This window comes from Macaca fascicularis, chromosome 19, assembly GCF_037993035.2.
Source record: "Macaca fascicularis isolate 582-1 chromosome 19, T2T-MFA8v1.1".
Taxonomy (NCBI): domain Eukaryota; kingdom Metazoa; phylum Chordata; class Mammalia; order Primates; family Cercopithecidae; genus Macaca; species Macaca fascicularis.
In genome coordinates, this window is record NC_088393.1 from 16862085 (window position 1) to 16882587 (window position 20503).

At 56.3% G+C, this 20503-nt stretch overlaps 1 protein-coding gene across 2 annotated transcripts in view; it reads right to left on the bottom strand.

Annotated features, from left to right (window-relative positions):
- The window catches only part of CHERP (calcium homeostasis endoplasmic reticulum protein), a 25430-nt gene extending 7199 nt beyond the window's left edge, over positions 1 to 18231 (bottom strand). The window contains exons 1-10 of one of the 2 annotated variants that reach the window (XM_005588331.4): positions 18148 to 18231; positions 17664 to 17837; positions 10696 to 10880; positions 8247 to 8384; positions 7939 to 8090; positions 6105 to 6216; positions 5921 to 6010; positions 4972 to 5224; positions 3936 to 4111; positions 1108 to 1543 (exon numbers count right to left, since the gene is read on the bottom strand). In XM_005588331.4, coding sequence (XP_005588388.3) covers positions 1108 to 1543; positions 3936 to 4111; positions 4972 to 5224; positions 5921 to 6010; positions 6105 to 6216; positions 7939 to 8090; positions 8247 to 8384; positions 10696 to 10880; positions 17664 to 17837; positions 18148 to 18172 — 1741 coding nt within the window. In that variant the 5' untranslated portion in view covers positions 18173 to 18231. Of the gene's footprint in view, positions 1 to 1107; positions 1544 to 3935; positions 4112 to 4971; positions 5225 to 5920; positions 6011 to 6104; positions 6250 to 7938; positions 8091 to 8246; positions 8385 to 10695; positions 10881 to 17663; positions 17838 to 18147 lie in introns of both variants that reach the window. The other variant, XM_015440610.3, reaches the window with a different exon arrangement.
- Between the last annotated feature and the right edge of the window lie 2272 nt (positions 18232 to 20503).

The window sequence follows — 20503 nt, forward strand, 5'->3', positions numbered from 1 at the left end:
GAGCATAGCTCACTGCAACCTCAGCCTTCTCTGAACAGCTAGGACCACAGGTACCCGATACCACTCCGAGTGTTGATTTTTAAAACGACCTAATAAAACGGGAAAATGGGGCGGGGCACGGTGGCTCACGCCTGTAATCCCAACACTTTGGGAGGTCGAGACGGGTAGATCATGAGGTCACGAGATTGAGACCATCTCGGCTAACACGGTGAAACCCCGTCTCTACTAAAAACACAAAATAAAATTAGCCAGGCGTGGTGGCGGGCGTCTGTAGTCCCACCTACTCAGGAGGCTGAGGCAGGAGAATGGTGTGAACCCGGGAGGCGGAGCTTGCAGTGAGCCTCTGCCACTGCACTCCAGCCTAGGCAACAGAGCGAGACTCCGTCTCAAAAGTAAATAAAATAGGCCGGGCGCGGTGGCTCAAGCCTGTAATCCCAGCACTTTGGGAGGCCGAGACGGGCGGATCACGAGGTCAGGAGATCGAGACCATCCTGGCGAACACGGTGAAACCCCGTCTCTACTAAAAAATACAAAAAACTAGCCGAGCGAGGTGGCGGGCGCCTGTAGTCCCAGCTACTCCGGAGGCTGAGGCAGGAGAATGGCGTGAACCCGGAAGGTGGAGCTTGCAGTGAGCTGAGATCCGGCCACTGCACTCCAGCCCGGCGACAGAGCCAGACTCCGTCTCAAAAAAAAAAAAAAAAAAAAAGTAAATAAACACACAAATGGGAAAACTGATGCAAAAAGCAAGCAGCAGCAGTAAAAAGAATGAGGCCCCGCCCTGCACTAGCCACGGCCACCCACAGCGGAAAGCTTTTCCTACTGGATCTGCCTCATCTGCAGACAGTGCACACAGCTCCTGGGGCGGCTGGGAGGAGGGGACGGAGTTGCATCTCTGCAGCCAGCCTGGCCTAATCAGGGCGGCAAGGCACAGTCTGTGTCCCCACTTCCTGAGAACCCGGGCCGGGCTCTTCGGACGTTCCATGACCCTGTGCCTGTGTCACTGTGCACTCGGGAGCATACCAGGACCACAAGCAGTGCTACCAGCCTGCTCGGCAGGCCAGCCGTGGGTGCCTCCGCCAGGCCCTACCCGGGCGCCCGCACACTCACCGGCAGGGAAGTCCCCCTGGGGGTAGTCGAAGCGGTGGGGATAGGGCGGCCGCTCGAAGGGGTGCCGTGGCGGGAAGTCGTCCTGCATGAAGCGGGGCGGGAAGCGGTTGAAGTTGTGGGGGTGTGGAGGCTGGTTGAACTGCGGGTGCTGCTGGTGGGGCGGGAAGGGCCCCCGGAAGTGTGGGGGCCGCTGCATGCGGAAGGGCGGCTCGCGCTGGCCCCCGCCCCAGGGCGGCTGCTCGTGCTGGCTGTTCCAGGGGCCCTCGAACTGGCTGTTCCAGGCCGGGTCAGGCTGGTTGTTCCAGGGCGCGTCGCGCTGGCCGTTCCAGCCAGGGTCACCACGCTGCTCGCCCCACATGCCTTCGTGGCTGTTGTTCCAGGGGGGGCAGTGGGGTGGGCCGCCCTGGTGGTGCGGGTAGGGCGGCTGCTCTGGCGGCTGCAAGGGAAGGGACAGGCGTGAGCCCTGCGTGGTCTGGGCCCAGCGCTTCACAGCATCACAGCGCTGGCTCAGACCATGGAGGCGCTGCCCTGGCCACGTCGGGGATCCTCCTAGGCTGATGCCTGCGGCGATGCTGGGCACCAGCCCTCAACCCGGACCACATGCTGCTGCGAAAGGACCAGACCCCCAACCGCTGCACCTGCATCTCAGTCCCGGGGCTGCTTCTGCCGCTGGGGCCTGCTGCACCCGCATACAGGCCCCGCACGCCAGGAGGCGCTCCCCACTACCACTGCCAGACAAACGCAGCTCCCTCGCCCCTTGGGGGCAATGGGGCGGAGGCACAGACGGTATTGCTTCTCAGAGCACCCCAGGCACCCACGGGGTGGGGCTCACTCTGACACCACCTGCCCTGCCTCACTCCCCCTCTCCCCAAAAGCCATCTGCTGGGGTCAGCTCCCAGACACACTGGGGCGCACACATCCTTGTCTCGGGGTCTGCTTCTGAGGACCCTCCACCCAAGCCAGCATCTTCCTGTGGACTGAAGTCAGGAGGCTCTTCCCTCACCAGCTCCTGCTCTGGAGACTTAAAGCCAGGAGGGCAAACTCCAGCTTGGGCTGGGGAGGGGAGGCGTGCAGAGGCCAAAGAGAAGGCCCGTGTCTGGGGTCACAGCTGGGTAACTGTGCTGATGACCCCTACGAAGGGGAGGCTGGTCCAGGCCGCCACATTCTCCAGGCTTCCAAGAGAAGCCAGAGGGCCAGATATTAAATATGTTTAGTATCTGTTTTTCTTTTTCTTAGTTTGAGACAATCTCGCTCTGTTGGACAGGCTGGAGTGCAGTGGCGTGATCTTGGCTCCCTGCAAGCTCCACCTCCCGGGTTCAGGTGATTCTCCTGCCTCAGCCCCTCGAGTAGCTGGGATTACAGAGGCCTGCCACCATGCCTGGCTATTTTTTTAATCTTTAGTAGAGGCGAGGTTTCACCATGTTGGCCAGGCCGGTCTCGAACTCCTGACCTCAAATGATCTGCCCACCTCAGCCTCCCAAACTGCTGGGATTACAGGCGTGAGCCACCACGCCCAGCCTTGTTTTTCTGTTTTAGAGACAGGGTCTCACTCTGTCACCCAGGCTGGAGTGCAGTGGCATGACCATAGCTCAACGAAGCCTGAAGTCCTGGCTGAACCAATCCTGCCTCAGACCGCTGTGTAGCTGGGACTACAGGGGTGCACCACCATGCCAGCTTATTTTTATTCTTTGTAGAGATGGAGTTTTGCTTTGTTGCCCAGGCTGGTCCCAAACTCCAAACTCCTGGCCTCAAGCAATCTTCCTACCTTGAGAAATTACTTCTAAACATGTTAAGACCCCACGTGGCCAAGTCAGGCAGGGCAAGCTGCTGTTTCTCAGTGTGGACTGCAGGACGCACTGCTGGCCTAGCGGGGACCCTCAGTGAGAGGCATGCCCATTGTCTTGAGCCCAATCCTCTGGTCTGCAAAAAGACTGAGGCTAGAGACACTAAGGGCCTCTGTTTCCACACCTACAAAACAGGGACAAGAACTGCTCTCCCCGCAGTGGGTACCTGCAAAATGTCCACCACCATCTGACTCCCGGCCAGCACTCGGAGGCGGGAGCTGTCTTTATGGGGGTGTCCAATCTTTAGTGAGGTTCAATTTCATGTCCTGAAGCTGGAGGTGGGAGGCTTAAAGCCACAACCACCGAGTCTCAGTCCAGAGCTAGTCTCCTTGCCATCCTTACACCTGTCCTTGTGGACAGGGAGTCACCTGGAAAGGTCACGCCGCAAAGCCAACCAAGCCCCATGGTCAAGGGGGAAGTCACGTCTGGGAAGGCCAGGGGCTGTGCCTCAGTGCTCTAAGTGGAACCAGCACACTCCAGGGCATTTCCCAGCCATGCTGTGCCAGACGAGGTGGCCCCTGCCTTGGCCCAGGGGTATATGACCCATAGCAAAGCTGCTGAGGTCTCCCAGGGGCAACATGCCTGACATTTCTGACACCTCCTTTCCTTGCAAAAGCACCTTGTTCTTTCCAGGATGACAAAACACTGACACTCAGCTGGCTGACCCTGTTTCAGAAGGACAGGAAACAGAACACCCTGGTGTGCCTCGCGGCGTTCAACTCCCTGCACCCGCAGGAAAATGGGGATCTATACCACACAGAAGCCCCAGCCATCAAAGCTCGGGCAAGGGACATGAAGACCTGTCACTCCACCTGTCCCGGTGCCACAGGAAGACAGGGCTGTCACTAACCCAGCATAAGCTCTGCCACAGAGTATCCCTTGTGTTTCCCAGTGAGCCACTCAACGCCCACCCCACTGCACAGGGGAGGCCGCCCCGTCAGGCCAAGGGTCCCCATCTGCTCCCACCCCAGGTTCCATCAATACCTGCTGCTGGCCCCAAGGAGCCACGGGGTGAGGCTGGTCAAACCAAGGGGGCTTGTTCGGTGGGATCTGGTCGTGCGGCCCAGGGCCCCGGGGGCCAGCGGCTGCGGGATCCTGGACCCCTCCTGGGGCTTCGTACTCTGAAGAGCCGGGCATCTGGATGGGAGGCTTGCTGTCATCTAAATCCAAGTGACAGGCTGTTAGAGCGGGACTGGCAGCAGGAAGTGCTGTCTCCTCTCCACACTACCCCAGAGCAAACCAGGCTACGACTTTTAGCGCCCAATGGATGACTGCTTCAGGACCCCACTAAAACCATGACCATTACCGGCCTCCAGGAAGGCGACGGGGAAGAGGGGAGGTTTCGACCTTGAATATGACATACATCTGTCCTTTTCAAATCTTTACGAGAAACATGCCTCACTTCTGCCCTCTTGGTTTGCTGAAGAATTTCTGTCCACACTGAATTTGATTAGATATTTTTCCTCTATCTAATTAAAAGACCATTTCCTCACAATCTCTAATTAAAAGATCATTTTCCCACAATCTGTTATGTTCTATCCTATACAATCCTCATGTTCCTGGAACAAATCTTCTTTGATCAGAATGTAATTTTAAAATCCTTTACTAGATTCTGCTAAGATTTTCCTCAGTATTTATGTGTCTTTTTCAGAAGCGACCCTAGACTGCATTTTCTTTTTGAGACAGGGTCTCGCTTTGTTACCCAGGCTGGAGCGCAGTGGTGTAAATACGGCTCACTGCAGCCTCAATCTCATGGGCGATCTGGGTACCTTTCCTCTATTTTTCTCTTCTCTGGGAACAGAAAACACATCTTTTGCTGTTCAGGAATGGAACAGTTGGAGTTCTACTCTAATGTCACCGGGCTCATGTTTGTAAATGGATGAAAACCTGGGTCTAGGAGCGGGCCTGGGACGATGGAACCAGAGCTGTGTCTGAGGGTGGCAAACTGCTTTCTGACTACACTCGGTGCCCAGCCTCTGGGGGCTGCTTCCTGGGGGCGGGGGCTGAGGGAGCCCCATACCGGGCTGGGTGGTGGGCGGGATGGCAGGGGCAGGTGCTGGGGCCGGGGGCGGGGCAGGCGGTGGAGGCGTGGCCTTGACTTCAGCCTCCATCTGCGGCATCTGGAGCTGCTGCTGCTGCTGTTGCTGCTGCTGCTGCTGCTGGGCCAGGCTGGTGACGAACTCCTCGTGCTGCGTCTTGAGGGTCTGGATCTGCTGCTGGAAGGCCAGCTGCACCGGCTGGACCACCGAGGAGTACTCGTTGATGAGGGTGGCCTGGAAGAGAGAAGAGCACCCACTGCTCAGTACACGGCCTTGGGGCTTGCTGTCTGGCGCCAGAGGACAAACACCTGGAAAGCAGCAGAGCCTGGGGGACCTGGGGCAGGTGGACAGGGAACCGTCATGTGAAACAGCCAACACAGTCTGGGCAATCAGAGCGTGTGCTGGGATCTGGCCAGAGATCTGGGGACGAGGATGTTCGCTGCAGCCTGGTTGACAATTCCCTGACCACAGGAATGAGCAATGACAGCTGTGTCCTGGCTGCTGTGTGGCTGCTCAGAGAACGCTGCCCATCAACATTCTGGGACACGCTCACGGGCTCTGCCTCCCACTCGCCGTGTGGTTCTCAGCAAGAGGGGCTGCCAGAGCCTAAGCCACGTCTGGGCTTCCTCACGCTTCCATCACGCAGGAACATGCTTGACCACCAGAGCAAATGGGCCACATGCAGGGACTCCGAAAGGCCGCCTGGTTCTAGTGTGCCAGGAAAGTCAGGGAGACACACCCGAGGCCTGGGAATGTCACCTGGGACTCTCCAGTCAACACCCACTGGATACTCCTAGCACAAGCAGGGTACACGGGCTCTCCGGCTTCCAGAACCTGCTAGGGTGGCAACTGCTGTCCCCACACTCCCAAGCCTTCCTGAGGCATCTGCCCCAGCTACAGGGTGAGGCATGGGTGGGCAGGGACACTCACCTGGTACTGACCAAGCCCCAGGGCCGGGCTCTGTAGCTGCTGAATGATGGAGTCATCGAAGTAGCCGTTTTTCTCCCAGAGCTGCAGGAGCTGGGGGTGCGAGGAGAGAGAGGCTGGGTCAGCGGGGAGCGGGAAGGCCTGCATATCCCGGTCTCGCCCAACCCCCGGCCCAGGGCCCACGCACCCGGGCGATCTTCTGCTGCTTATCTTCCTCCACGGCCAGGAAGCTGGTGCAGTAGATGGGCACCACGACTTTCTGCAGGGCGGCCAGCAGCTCCCGGGCCTGCTTGCGCTGGCTGTGAGGGAGAGACTTTCCGCGCGTCAGGGCCCTGGGGCGGGACCCGGCCACGCGCCCGTTACCATCGCGGCTCCAGCCTCAGCGCCCTCTGCCTTCTCGGGAATCGGGTCCCCAACCCAGTCGGGGCAATGGCTGGGCTCCCACGAGACCTGTGCTGGTGTCTGGGCTCGAGGAAGGGGACAGACAGAAAAACAGCAAGCAGGGGAGGGAAGAGAATGTGGCCTGGGGCCGTTCTGAGCAAGGCCTTTCGGTCCAGTCCCCTTGAGAGGAAATAACCTTCCCTCCTTCCTTCTTGGGTGGCGCTGTGGATGAAGGGACATGGGGTCCGCAGGAGCCCCTGCCTGTGTGCAATGGGCGGGATGGGACTGCTGTGGAGTGGGGGTCTTGCCCTTGTCACTTGCTATGCACAAGGAAACCTCGGCCCAGGCCAGGCCTCTCGGGAGGAGGAGGGGACTCAGTCCTTCGGGCACCTACAACGCTTTAGAAGAGCGACTGGAGGCCCAGTCGGGGGAGGCACTGGGGCCATGTCCTCTCAGGGCAGCACTGCACTGGACACTGTGCGTAGCTGGCCTGGGAGGCCCCTGCAGCTGCGCAGGGAGATGGTTGCCCCCACGGAGGGACGTGGGACAGGAGGGGAGCAGCTCGAAGTCCCTCAACCCCCAGCTTGCCGCAGGGAGCTCAGGGGAGCAAGGGCCTGGGCCGGGCAGCCGGGAGGACGGACGAGCAGCACATGGCTTCGGACAGAGTGGAGCTAGAGAGGCGCATAGCTGGAGAATGTAGGAAACGGTGCATCCATGCAAGGTGCCCCTGATTCAAAGGCAGGCAGAAGTGGAGGCAGGAGCAGAAGGGCAGAGGTGGTGCGGAGCCGCAGCTCACTTCCCAGCAGGAGAGAAACAGGGACTGAGGTGGGGACAGAAGAGGGACTCAGGCAGTGCTGCACGTGGCAGATGGGGCGAGATGGGTGCTGGCAGCTTGGACCAGTGCAGAGGCGCATGAGGCGCCTGGCCAAGACTGCTGCCTGCTAGGCTCAGTAGCAGTGCTTATCTCCTCCTGTGTGCGCAGACCTTTGGCCTGGGGTTCCATTGGTTTTTTTTTTTTTTTGCTAATTTTTGTGAGAAGTGCCCCAGTGACCCTGTAGAAGGAAATACTCAACCAACCTTGGGAAGGGTGGAGACAGCAACAGTGGGAAGGGGTGAGGGCTGGGTGGGGACAGAGGGTCGGCAGAGGTGTCTCTGTTGAAGTCTGAGAGTCGGATCAGGGCTGGAGAAGGGGACCCCAAAGGAGGGTCCTGATGGCTGAGAAGAGGCAGGTGCACACGTGTGCACGCGTGCAAATCAGTGATGAGGGCTGGAGACAGACATAGAGGCCAAGGAGGCCGTGGCCGAGAAGGCAATAAGGAGACGCCAAGAAGCTGCCCCAGGAGAGCAAGGAGTGCAGGGGACAGTGGCCCCGAGGAGGCAGCAATGTGACAGGTGAGGCTGGGGTCTAGGGGAGAGGACAGGGCATGCGGCGAAGGTGCACAGGATGCCTAGACCCTGCAGTCCTGTAGACAGAAGCCTGGCGGCTCACAGAGACCACCCGGCCCGGGCTCCCTGGACAAGTGCCCCCTAGTCTTGGGACAGGCCAAGCCAAGCTACTGATTGGAGCAAGCGGCCACCCAGGAGGGGTTGAGGAGGAGCGCAAGGAAGCGGCGCTTTGGACACAGGGCAACGGCGCTCACCAGTGGTGCAGCACGTCGTTGATCAGGTAGATGAGGTGCAGCCGCAGCTCAAAGTGTGCCCCGTCAGCCGTGATGCGGTTCCGGAGGTGGCCGGCCATCAGCTCACAGTGCGGTGGGGACTTGGCATTGCTGAACATCCAGTTCTTCCCGGCCTGCAACGATCGAGCCGATGACAAGTGAGCAGGGTGCTCACGGCGGGAGGGAAAGGTACCTATCGTAACAGCCCTTAGCCCAGACTGGCTGCGGCAGGTCCTGCCTCAGGGCGAGACCAGGGGGAAGCTGCGCTCTGGGAAGCCCCGGCCCCTCACCGAGATGGCGTCCTTGGTGCACGTGTCGATGATGGGCTGCAGCAGGTTGTCAAACTCGTTCATGTCTAGTTGGGTCTCCTCCAGAAGCTTCTGCATCTGCTGTTCCACCGCGTGGGCCACAGCTGCTGTCACTTGCTCCTGGGTGGGGGGTCAGTGGGGCCAAGAGCACATGAGGAGGGACCCACAGCCCGAGCCCTCCGGCCTGGCCCAGCAGGGGCGGGGTGGGGACCTGGTGGGGATGCCCCGACGCTGGGCTGCTCTGGCCATCAGCTCCCTTGCTTGTCCCCAAGCATGAGGAGATTCTGTCTCTCGTGCCTGCCGTGAATCTGTGACAGTCCCTCCCAGAGTGGGCAGGGCATTGACAGGACATACCAGGAGAGAACACCTGCCCTCCAGGTAGCCAAGGAAAATACTGCAGCCCAGAGGAACAAACAACCTCTGCAAACCAATTTAACAAAAAACAAAGGCAGGGCGCAGTGGCTCATGCCTGTAATCTCAACACTTTGGGAGGCTGAGGCAGGAGGATCGCTTGAGCCCAGGAGCTCCAGACCACCTGGGCAACATAGCGAGACCTCATCTCTACAACAAATAAAATACAAATTAGTTGAGCATGGTAGCGTGTGCCTGTGCTCCCAACTACTTGGGAGGCTGAGGCGGAAGGATCGCTGGAACCTAGAAGTTCAAAGTTACAGTGAGCTTTGACTGTACCCGGCACTCCAGCCTGAGTGCCACAGCAAGACCTTGTCAACAACAACAACAACAACAACAACAACAACAACAACAACAAAAAAAAAAGAAAAGAAAAGAAAAGAAAAGAAAAAGGAGGGATGGTGTGAACAGGCAATAGAGGGAGAGGACACACCCATGGCCTCTAGTGAAACAAGAAGGGAGCAATCTCATTCCTCAATAGGAAACGCAGGTTCAAGTGCAACTGGTAAAAACAGAGCTGCCATGGGGACCAGCAGTCAGTCAGGGCTGGTCAAGGCCAGCCTCCCACTCCATGATGAACTCTGGCAAAAGCTGAGGGTGAGCATTCTGGAACTTTCTTTTTTTTTGAGACAGAGTCTTGCTCTGTTGCCCAGGCTGGAGTGCAATGGCACAATCTTGGCTCACTGCAACCACCTCTGCCTCCCGCGTTCAAGCAATTCTCCTGCCTCAGTCTCCCGAGTAGCTGAGACTACAGACACCTGTCACTGCGCCCGGCTAATTTTTGTGTTTTTTAGTAGAGATGGGGTTTCACCATATTGGCCAGGCTGGTCTCAAACTCCTGACCTTGTGATCCACCTGCCTTCGCCTCCCAGAGTGCTGGGATTACAGGCTGAGCCACCACATCCAGCTGGAACTTTCTGAGAGCAATATGACAGTGTGATTTTACACCCTGAACCTAGTACGAAGAATGAGGCTGGTGTTTTGGAGGTTTGGTATTCTATTCCTCTCGTTTTTCTGGCAATGCACCTGTATTCTTTTATTTATTTTTCCAAGACTGAGTCTTGCTCTGTCACCTAGGCTAGAGTGCAGTGGTGTGATCTCAGCTCATGCAACCTTTTCCTCCCAGGTTCAAGCAATTCTCCTGCCTCAGCCTCCGAAGTAGCTGGGATTACAGGCATGCACCACCGTACCCAGCTAGTTTTTGTATTTTTCATAGAGACGGGGTTTCATCATGTTGGCCAGGCTAGCCTTGAACTCCTGACCTCATGATCTGCCCATCTCAGCCTCCCAAAGTACTGGGATTACAGGTGTGAGCCACCACGCCCAGCCAATGCACCTGTATTCTATCTGGCAAAAGTTATCAAACTGTTGGACCAGGAAGGACAAAAGGGTCCTTCTGGCCAGGTGGATCACCTGAGGTCAGGAGTTTGAGACTAGCCTGGCCAACCTGGTGAAACCCCGTCTCTACTAAAAATACAAAAATTAGGCGGGTGTAGTGGTGCATGCCTGTAATACCAGCTACTCCGGAGGCTGAGGCAGGAGAATCGTTTGAACTCAGGAGGCGGGGGCTGCAGAGAGCCGAGATTGCGCCACTGCACACCAGCCTGGGCGACAGAACAAGACTCCATCTCAAAAACAATAATAATTTAAAAAAAGGGTCCTTCCCCAACCAACAGCTCCAGGTGACCTAGCTACTGTGTGGTGGGGCCCATGGTAGGCACCAGAGACTGTCTAGCCACAGCTGTTAGGGAGCTTCAAGGGGCACACATCTCCCACAGTCCCACTTGGGGGGTCCACTCCAGGGTGATGGGTGCACGCATGTCCACAGGCTTCACTGAGATGAGAAGCAGCCTCCGTGTCTGGCATCAGGGCTGGGGGAGACAGTGGCTGACATGCACCAAGCCCTGGGTGGCAGGGTGGGCCCTGTCCTCACTGATACCTGTTATTCATTCTGGTGAACAGACGTAAAAACAGGCACAGGGGAGTTGCCGGTGCCTGGCTGAGGAGGGTGGGCCCGTACCTGTCTGAGCGCCAGCAAGTGCTGCTCCTGCTGCTGGAGGTTCCACTGGCTCTGCTGGATGAGCTCGTCCATGGACGGTGCGCCCTGGGCCGGCGGGATGGGCGCGGCGGGGGCCAGCGGGGGCTGTGGCAGGGGCGGCATGGCGGCAGCTGGCTCCAGCTCTGGGGTCTGCTGCTTGCAGATGACTGGAGGGAGAGGAGGGGTGTCCCGTGAGAATGCAGATGGCGGTCTAGGTGTCCCCTTGGCCACCTCTCAGTCACAGGAGCCTCCCTCTCCCCAGGGACTCACCATCCACAAGGGCCTGTGCACAGCCTCGTGCCCACACAAACCCAGCTCCTCCTACTCTTGGGCCCTGCCCTCCCTCTCACAGGATCCCAGCCTCGGCCTTCCATCTTCGGGCTGTCCCCTCCTTGGAGAACCTAGGAAGTCCCCTGGCCACTCTTGCCAGCACCATCCAGTCCTCGCACAGTGTCCTTCCGGCGCAAGTTAAGCCTGAGCCTGCCCACCTCCTCACCCACCTAGGCCCCACTTGGCAGAATCCACGCCTTGGCACCTCTCATCCCCTGACCTCCTCAGGCACTCGCAGGCCTCTGCCACTGTCTCCTAAGCTACCATCCTAAGATGTCGCGGCCACCGGGCCTCTGCACATGTGGCCAGAAAGGCATGGAGCTGCACCTCCCGAACGCACACTGCAGCCTCCCCTACGCCTGCCCTGTCCTTCTACTGACTCTCCTTGCTTTTCCAGCCCTTGGGGACAGAGACTCCTCTGCAATCAGGGGTGCATCAAGTTTGAGGCAGCAGTGAGACACTCATTCTGCTGGCAGAAGCCGGGGTCAGGGTGGGCGCAGGTCCCCACTCTGGTCAGATGGGGCAGGTGGTGAGGTCTCTGAGAAAGGACCCTGCTCATAAGGAGGCCCTGGACAAGAGGACCCGCTTCTCTCTCCGTCTTGGGGCCGCCTGGTCTGAATGTGACTATGTACCCCTGGAGCCCTCCAGACCCCCACTCCAAGGGACCAGGACCAAAGACAAGGGAGGTGGGGTGTCAGGTGGAAGGTGTCGCCCCTCACTGGGTGCTCAAGTCAAGTCTCGGGGCTGACTGTGCCTTCCAGTTTGTGCACCCAAGGGCACCCTATAGGATGACCCCCAACTTCTGCACCGAATCCCACCCCTCCCACCGTCTGAGGGACACTGCTTCATGATATTTCTTCTCTCTCTTATTTCCCCAACTCCTCCCTCTTTACCCACCCCCTCCCCAGCAGCATCTAAACACATCGGGCTGGGAGTGGTGGCTCACACCTATAATCCCAGCACTTTGGGAGGCTGAGGCGGGTGGATCACCTGAGGTCAGGAGTTCAAGCCAGCCCAGCCAACATGGGGAAACCCTGTCTCTACTGAAAATGCAAAAAATTAGCCGGGTGTGGTGGCAGGCACCTGTAATCCCAGCTACTTGAGAGAGACTGAGGCAGGAGAATTGCTTGAGCCCACAAGGTGGAGGTTGCAGTGAGCTGAGATGGCGCCACTGCACTCCAATGTGGGTGACAGAGGGAGATTCCGTCTCAAAAAAAAAAAAAAAAAAAAAAAAAAAAATTAACACATCAGAACATTCTGGGTTGGAAACCTCTCCCTTCACCCCATGATCCTCTCTAAACGATTTCTCAGCCAAGACTCACTCCAGATCTTCACCTCCCCTTTATCTCAGCCTGGCGCCTGCCTGCCACTCCCCGTCACCCCCCCACCTTCCCCCAGGCAGCTGAGGACACCCTTGCTCAACTCAGCCCCATGGGCCTGTCGCAGATGCTTGCCTCCCTTGGCCTCCATGTGCTGCCCCCTCAGTCCCTTTCTCCCCCTTTACCAACCCCTCTCCTGTCGGACCCTCAGATGCTGGGGTGCGCAGCCTGTGTTCTGAGCCCCGTCCTCTGCTCTATGCAACTCCAGGGAACATGAGCTCTTCATTCCTGCCGCTGTGACTGTCAGCTGCACGCTGTGATTCCTAAATCCATCATTTCCATTCTGGATTCCCTGAGCTTTGGCCCTAACCACCGACTGCACGGCCCACTGTGTTTCCAATGGACCTGCGTTTCCTCTCGCCCCCTACACCGATGTCCCCTCCTGTGCTCCCCGCACCATGGCTGGCACCACTATCTGCCCAGAAACCCAGGTCAGAAGGTACATGTGCCTCCCACTGACGAGCCACATGGTGTCAAGGCATCCTCCTAGACATCACTCCAATCAGTCTATGTCCCTGCTGTCACCACCATGGATCTGCTGTCACCTGCATCACCCCAGAGCCAGTCTTCCTGCGTCAGGTCCCACCCCTCTACCTCTTTTCAACATGGCAGTCATGGTACTGTCACTTAAGGAGTGGTCCCCGGGCTACCCAGGGGTAACAGTCGGTTATGGAACCAGGAAGTGAGCATTTCAAAACCTTTCTAGCCACGTGATAGTTCACGGTCCACACTGTTACTGTGCTTTGCAAAAGTTTTGGTCCACAACAGGTTAGAAACTTAAAAAAACAAAAACCAAAAATGGTCCTTCACCACAGAGTTCATGAAGCTCCATTCTAGAACAGCTGAGGCCAGGCTTTAAGGAGCGCGGTGCAGAACTGGCTGTACTGTGGCTAACCCGGCTCTAGAACATGGACCGAAGCCTTCCACGAGTCTCTCCCACGCTTCCAGGATACACTCCTCACCCCTCCCCAAGCCAGGCCCCTGACTCCTCCCCACGCCAGGCCCCTGACTCCTCCCCACGCCAGGCCCCACACACTCCTCACTCCTCCTCAAGCCAGGCCCCCAACTCCTCCCCAAGCCAGGCCCCCAACTCTGCACCCCCACCTCTGGTCACTCCAAGAACCCCTCCTACTCTGGGCTTCAGCCGCCCTAAGCTCTGGTCCCCTATTCCCTCCAAGGGCTCCGTCTTCTACCCGGAACACTTTTCTCCCCTTGTTTTCACCTGGCCAACCCCAAGACACCCTTTAGATCTAGCCAAGATATCATCACCCACAGAAAGCACTTCTTGACCGGGCACAATGGCTCACGCCTGTAATCCCAGCACTTTGGAGGCCAAGGTGGGCGGATCATAAGGTCAAGAGATTGAGACCATCCTGGCCAACATGGTGAAACTGCGTCTCTACTAAAAATACAAAAATTAGCTGGGTGTGGTGGCAGGCACCTGTAGTCCCAGCTACTCGGGAGGTTGAGGCAGGAGAATCGCTGGAACCTGGTAGGCGGAGGCTGCAGTGAGCCGAGATCGTGCCACTGCACTCCAGCTTGGCGACAGAGCAAGATTCCATCTCCAAAAAAAAAAAAAAAAAAGGGCCAGGCGTGGTGGCTCACGCCTGTAATCCCAGCACTTTGGGAGGTCAAGGCAGGCAAATCATGAGGTCAAGTGATCGAGACCATCCTGGCTAACATGGTGAAACCCCGTCTCTACTAAAATTACAAAAATTAGCCAGGCGTGGTGGCGGGTGCCTGTAATCCCAGCTACTCAGGAGGCTGGGGCAGGAGAATGGCTTGAACCTGGGAGGCGGAGGTTGCAGTGAGCTGAGATCATGCCACTGCACTCCAGCCCGGGAGACAGAACGAGACTCCATCTCAAAAAAAAAAAAAAAAAAAAAAAAGACTTAAGTGATGTTAACCTTGATCACTTGGTTAGGTGGTTGATCTGCCAGGTTTCTCCTGTCAAGTTACTGTTTTCACGTTCCACAATTAGTCACTAAGTCCAGCCAACTCAAGGGGAAGACCACAAAGCTCCATTGTCTGAAGGGGGATGGTAGTATCTATGCATACTATTTGCAATTCTTTTTTAAGATTGGTTTCTTCTCCTTATTTATGGGTGAGCCTTATTAATGACTGGTTTTAATTTTTGAAAAATCAAGTAAGTGCTCACCTTAGCAGTGCATATATTAAAAACCAAATAAATATAAGTGCTTCTATGTGTGTTTTGTGAATCCCATCTTGTACACATAAGGTAAGGGAAATGCTAAGATTTGGAAATAGTTCATTTCCACCAAAACTCATGTTGAAATTTGATTTCCAAGCTGGGCATGGTGGTGTGCACCTGTTGTCCCAGCTACTTGGGAGGCTGAGGCCGAAGGATCACTTGAGCCCAGGCGTTCACAGACAGCCTGGGTAACATAGTGAGACCCCATATGATATGGTTGAGGCTGTATCTCAAAAAAAAAAAAAAAAAAAAAAAAGGAAAGCACTTATTGGCTTTAATCTTCCTGGGCTGTAATATAAGCACCCTCTCCTTCCCTATAACAGCACCAGCTTCGAAGTGGCCCCCCCCGAGAACGCGAAAGCAGCCCTCAGCTCAGTCACCCAAGCCAAAGCACCGTCTGAGGTGTCTTCCTCCCCTGCTCATTACACCATCAGGTCGTCAATAACCAACTGGCGCCCAGGTTCATGGGTTCTACCCCTTCAGCCCACCTGCCCCCCACCCTCCCTCCCTCAGGCTCAACACACTGACTTAATTCAGACCCCACCATCTCTCACCTGAACAACTGCCCTGTTCGCTCCCCTGCAGGCCTCACTGCTCCCCAGGGCTGGTCCCTCTAGCTTGTCCTACACCACTGGCCACACAACCCAAGCCACTCTGTCCCTTGTTTAAAACTCTTGTGGCTTCCCGCTGCCTTTAGAAACGGTTTTAAACTTGGTGTGCTGGGGCTAAGGGAGGATCGCTCTAGAAATGCATAAGCACATACAATATTTTCCTTATGATTTCAGGCAGCTGATCGCTCCCTGCCCACCCCGCCCCCCATCTCGAACCCAAATAGGCATCAGAAAAATCCCTGGATTGAGTGAGAAAACACGAACTTTTCCCCTGGCATTTAACACTCCAGATCAAACTCTTCCCTCATACAAGCACATTCTTTTCTTAAAGACAGGCCACGTCGCCCAGGCTGGAGTGCAGTGGCTATTTACAGGCACGATGCCACTACTGATCAGCACGGGAGTTTCGACCTGCTCTATTTCTGACCTGGGCCAGTTCACCACCGCTTAGACAGTCTAGTGGTCCTCAGCTCCCAGAAGGTCACCATACTGATGCTGAACTTAGTGCAAACACTCAATCGACACAGTGCACTACAGCCCTGAACTCCCGGGCTCAAGCAACTCTCCAGCCTGTCTCCTGAGTAGCTGGGGGCACAGTTGTGTGCCACTGTGCCTGCCAATACGCACACAAACTCTCCCCCTCTCTCAGTCTCTTATTCAAGAAACTGCACCTTTGCAACATCCTACTCTCTCAGCCTTTCAAGTTTTTTTTTTTTCTTTTTTTTGAGACAGAGCCTCACTCAGTCTCGCAGGCTGGAGTGCAGTGGCATGATCTTGGCTCACTGCAACCTCCACCTCCCAGGTTCAAGCGATTCTCCTGCCTCAGTCTCCTGAGTAGCTGGGACTACAGGTGCCCACCATGCCCGGCTAATATTTTTTGTATTTTTAGTGGAGATGGGGTTTTACCGTGTTGGCCAGGTTGGTCTTGAACTCCTGACCTCAAGTAATCTGCCTGACTCAGCCTCCCAAAGTGCTGGGATTTCAGGCACAAGACACTGTGCCTGGCCTCCTTTCAAGCGTTTTTTCTTTTTTTTTTTTTTTTTTTTTTAGATAGAGTCTTCACTCTGTCACCCAGGCTGGAGTGCAATGGCGTGGTCTCGGCTCATTGCAACCTTCACCTCCCAGGTTCAAGCAATTCTCCTGCCTCAGCCTCTCCAGTAGCTGGGACTACAGGCGTGTGCCACCACACCCGGCTAATTTTTGTAATTTTAGTAGAGACAGGGTTTCACTATGTTAGCCAGGCTGGTCTCAGACTTCTAACCTCAAGTGATCTGCCCACCTCAGCCTCCCAAAGTGCTGGGATTACAGGCATGAACCACTACGCCTGGCCACCTTTCAAGCTTTTTCTTTTTCTTTGAGATGGAGTCTCACTCTGTCACCCAGACTGGAGTGCAATAGTGTGGTCTTGGCTCACTGCAACCTCCACCTCCCGGGTTCAAACGATTCTCCCACCTCAGCCTCCCGAGTAGCTGGGACAACAGACACGGGCCACCATAGCCAGCTAACTTTTGTATTTTTAGTAGAGACAGGGTTTCACTGTGTTGGCCAGGCTAGTCTCAGACTCCTAACCTCAAGTGATCTGCCTGCCTTGGCCTCCCAAAGTGCTGGGATTACCGTATGAGCCACTACAACCAGCCTCCTTTCAAACTGTTTAATCGAACACCAACTGTGTGTTACATATTAAGGTACAATGACCGAAACAAGGTCTCTCTGCCCTCGGCGAGCATGCAGTTCAGGGGACAACCACCTCTCAATGTCCACCTACCTGGCAAACTCCTAGTTATTCATTCAAACAATCTAGAGACTGGGGGTTGGGTACTGAACATGACAGATGTGATACCTGCCCTGAGCAGCCGCACCACCTGGTGACTATCCATTATTCAAAGGCCACTTCTGCTTCCTAACCTTAACCTTCTTGAGAGCAGGACTGGAATCCCGTTGCTCAACTGAACGAACATTGATAAACATTTGCCAAGAACTAAAACTCAGAGGGATAATTCTTTTTGATTTGTGCTGCAGGCACCTGAAACGCACAAAAGCCTTGCTGGACCCACAGGGAGACCGCAAAAGGGGCGGGGCAGTGCCTGTCCCATGGGCTCCCATCCGGCCTCTATCACTTCCTCCCTAGAAAACACTAAAACAATCACGCTACTCCTGCTCATCTCCGTTATCAGTCTGAAAAACAGCAGCAAAGTCCCTGATCCAGAGCCCAGGAGGAGTATCGAAAACCTCGTTGTTTTCCATTACAGTGGCACCCTGCAGCCGCTCTGTGCAAGGCCGTGGGAACAGCGGAACAGGGATCGTGTGGACCGAGCTGCTCCACTCCAGACAGTAAACGACCCAAAAGAAAGAGGTTTGTGGCAGAGTCCGAGAAAGGAAGCGCTCGATGGGGCGGCCTGAGTGCCGGAGGGAACTCACGCTGCTGCTGCTCCAGCGCCAGCTTGCACTTGTAGTAACTGTAGAATTCGCCTCCGAACAGAAACGAGAATTTGGGGTTGTCTTTCTGCTTCTCCATAGTCATCTTCTCAAACTCGGGCCCATTGCGAGCCACGAACTGGGCGAGCTTGTCGATGACATTTCGAAGCTCCTGGTCTGGAGGACGGAGAAAAGGCCACGCGGGGCGTCAGCGACGACCGCCCAAAGCCGGGGAACTCGGCGCCCCAGCCCCCGTCCGCCGTGCCGGGGACCCCAAGGGGGTGGGCCCCAAAGAGGCCGCCCTTGTACGGGTCCCGATAGGGGCCACACGCTCGCTGGGAATGCGGGGACCCACGGGAGAGGCCGCAGGCGAAGCCGCGAGGCCGAGCCCCGCCCCCTCCCAGACCCGGGGACTCCGGGAGGCGGGGCCGGCCAACAGGAGGTTCCAGGGAGAGAGAAACGGTCTCTCGGTCGGTTTGGGTCTCACCATCTGGGGGCAGCGGCATCTCCATGGCTCCGGCCGCGGGGAACGTCCTCCGGCGCCACACGATCGACCACCAGCGCCGTCTGCAGAAGCCGGCCGGAAGTGGCGCGAGGGAGCCGTTTACGGCGGGCTTCTAGGGCCGCTTCCGCCCGCCACTTACGGCCGTCGCTGGGAAACTACGGAAGTGAGAGCGGGAGGCAGGCGGGAAGAAGCCGCGCGAGGCCTGGCGCGCGGGAGGGGCTGGCGAGGCGCACGCGCAGAAGTTTCTTGACACTTGGGCAGACTGGGTCTCCGTCGCGCGCCGCCGCGTAAAGGCCGGAACGGCGCGAGTGGCTGTTAGCCGAGACCGGGGGGTGGGGGGCGTGCCCCCTGGTCGGCGTCGCAGCCCGACGGCTGCCCGGTTGCTACCTCCGGGGGACCAGGGGCCTGGGGAGTTCGTGCCTGGGCCAGGGTCACTGTTTCCTTTCGCGGGCACAGTGAGGAGCCTACGAGGTGAGGTGCGGTGCGTCCGGGTGGATCCCGGGCTGCGGCGACTGTCACATTCTCCCCGGCCGGACCGGAGGTGGAGCAGAACTGGGGGCGACGAGCTTGACAGGGATTGGAGCTGGACTTTTTTAGGTTCAAAACATCCTCCTGCTCGCTTTCTTCCTCTCCGCTCTTTGGTCAGGAAGACTTTGGGGGTACCCCCCAACCCACACTCTCAAATTGCTGGCCTAGAGGGCACAGCACCTTTTTTTTTTTTTTTGAGACGGAGTCTCGCTCTGTCGCCCAGGCTGGAATGCAGTGGCGCGATCTCGGCTCACTGCAAGGTCCGCCTCCCGGGTTTACGCCATTCTCCTGCCTCAGCCTCCCGAGTAGCTGGGACTACAGGCGCCCACCACCGCGCCCGCCTAATTTTTTGAAGTTTTAGTATAGACAGGGTTTCACCGTGTTAGCCAGGATGGTCTCGATCTCCTGACCTCGTGATCCGCCCGCGTCGGCTTCCCAAAGTGCTGGGATTACAGGCATGAGCCACCGCGCCCGGCCCACAGCGCCTTTCTAAAAGATGCAGTTGGGCTGCTTCTAAAATAATGAAGCCAACCCTTGCTAATTGTGGGGAAAAGATAGCCAGAAGCAGCAAACTTCTGCTGTGGACGTCCGATATAAACTGATCCTCTTGAAATGGATAATGCTTAGTTGGCTATACCTCCCGCCCCCCCCTTTTTTTTTCTTCCTTTTTCCTTTTTTCTTTTTTCTTGAGACAAGGTCTCGCTCTGTGGCCCACGCTGGAGTGCAGTGTCATGATCATAGCTCACTAGCCCTGAACTCCTGTGCTCAAGTAATCCTCCCGCCTTGGCCTCCCAAAGTGCTAGGATTATGGGCATGAGCTACTCTACCCAGCCTGTTTTTTTTCTGTGCAAATAAATGCACATGTATTTTAGATTCCTTTCATTTTTATTGTTACAGCATTTTTCCACCAGACGCTTATGGATTGACAACTACATCAAGTGTTGCTGTAGACCAGGAATCAACATTTTGTATAAAAAGGACAGAAAGCAAATATTTTAGACTCTGCAGGTCAGGAGGCAAGATCAAGGATTTTTTTTTCCTTTTTTTCTAAATGTCCTCTGGTTCATATTTTCTCATGAAGATCGAGGATCTTATTTAAGTGTTTGGTTTTTTTTTTTTGAGACACAATCTTGCTCTCTCGCCCAAGCTGGAGTGCAGTGGTGTGATCTCGGCTCACTGCAACCTCTGCCTCCTGTGCTCAAGCAATTCTCCTGCCTCAGCCTCCAGGGGAGCTGGGACTACAGGTGCGCACCACCACGCCGGGCTAATTTTTGCATTTTTAATAGAGTCGGGGTTTCACCAGGTTGGCCATACTGGTCTTTAACTCCTGACCTCAAATCATCTTCCTGCCTTGGCCTCCCAAAGTGCTGGGATTACAGGTGTGAGCCACCCTACCCAGCCTTACTTATTTCTATAACCAGAAAGAAAAGTTCGTAAAATTTTTGTTCGTGAAAATCAAAATATGATAACTGAGTAGTTTCTTTTTTTTTTTTTTTTTTTGAGACGGAGTCTTGCTCTGTCGCCCAGGCTGGAGTGCAGTGGCCGGATCTCAGCTCACTGCAAGCTCCGCCTCCCGGGTTCGGGCCATTCTCCTGCCTCAACCTCCTGAGTAGCTGGGACTACAGGCGCCCGCCACCTCGCCCGGCTAGTTTTTTGTATTTTTTAGTAGAGACGGGGTTTCACCGTGTTAGCCAGGATGGTCTCGATCTTCTGACCTAGTGATCCACCCGTCTCGGCCTCCCAAAGTACTGGGATTACAGGCTTGAGCCACCGCGCCCGGCCCTGAGTAGTTTCTTAAATACAAGTTGCT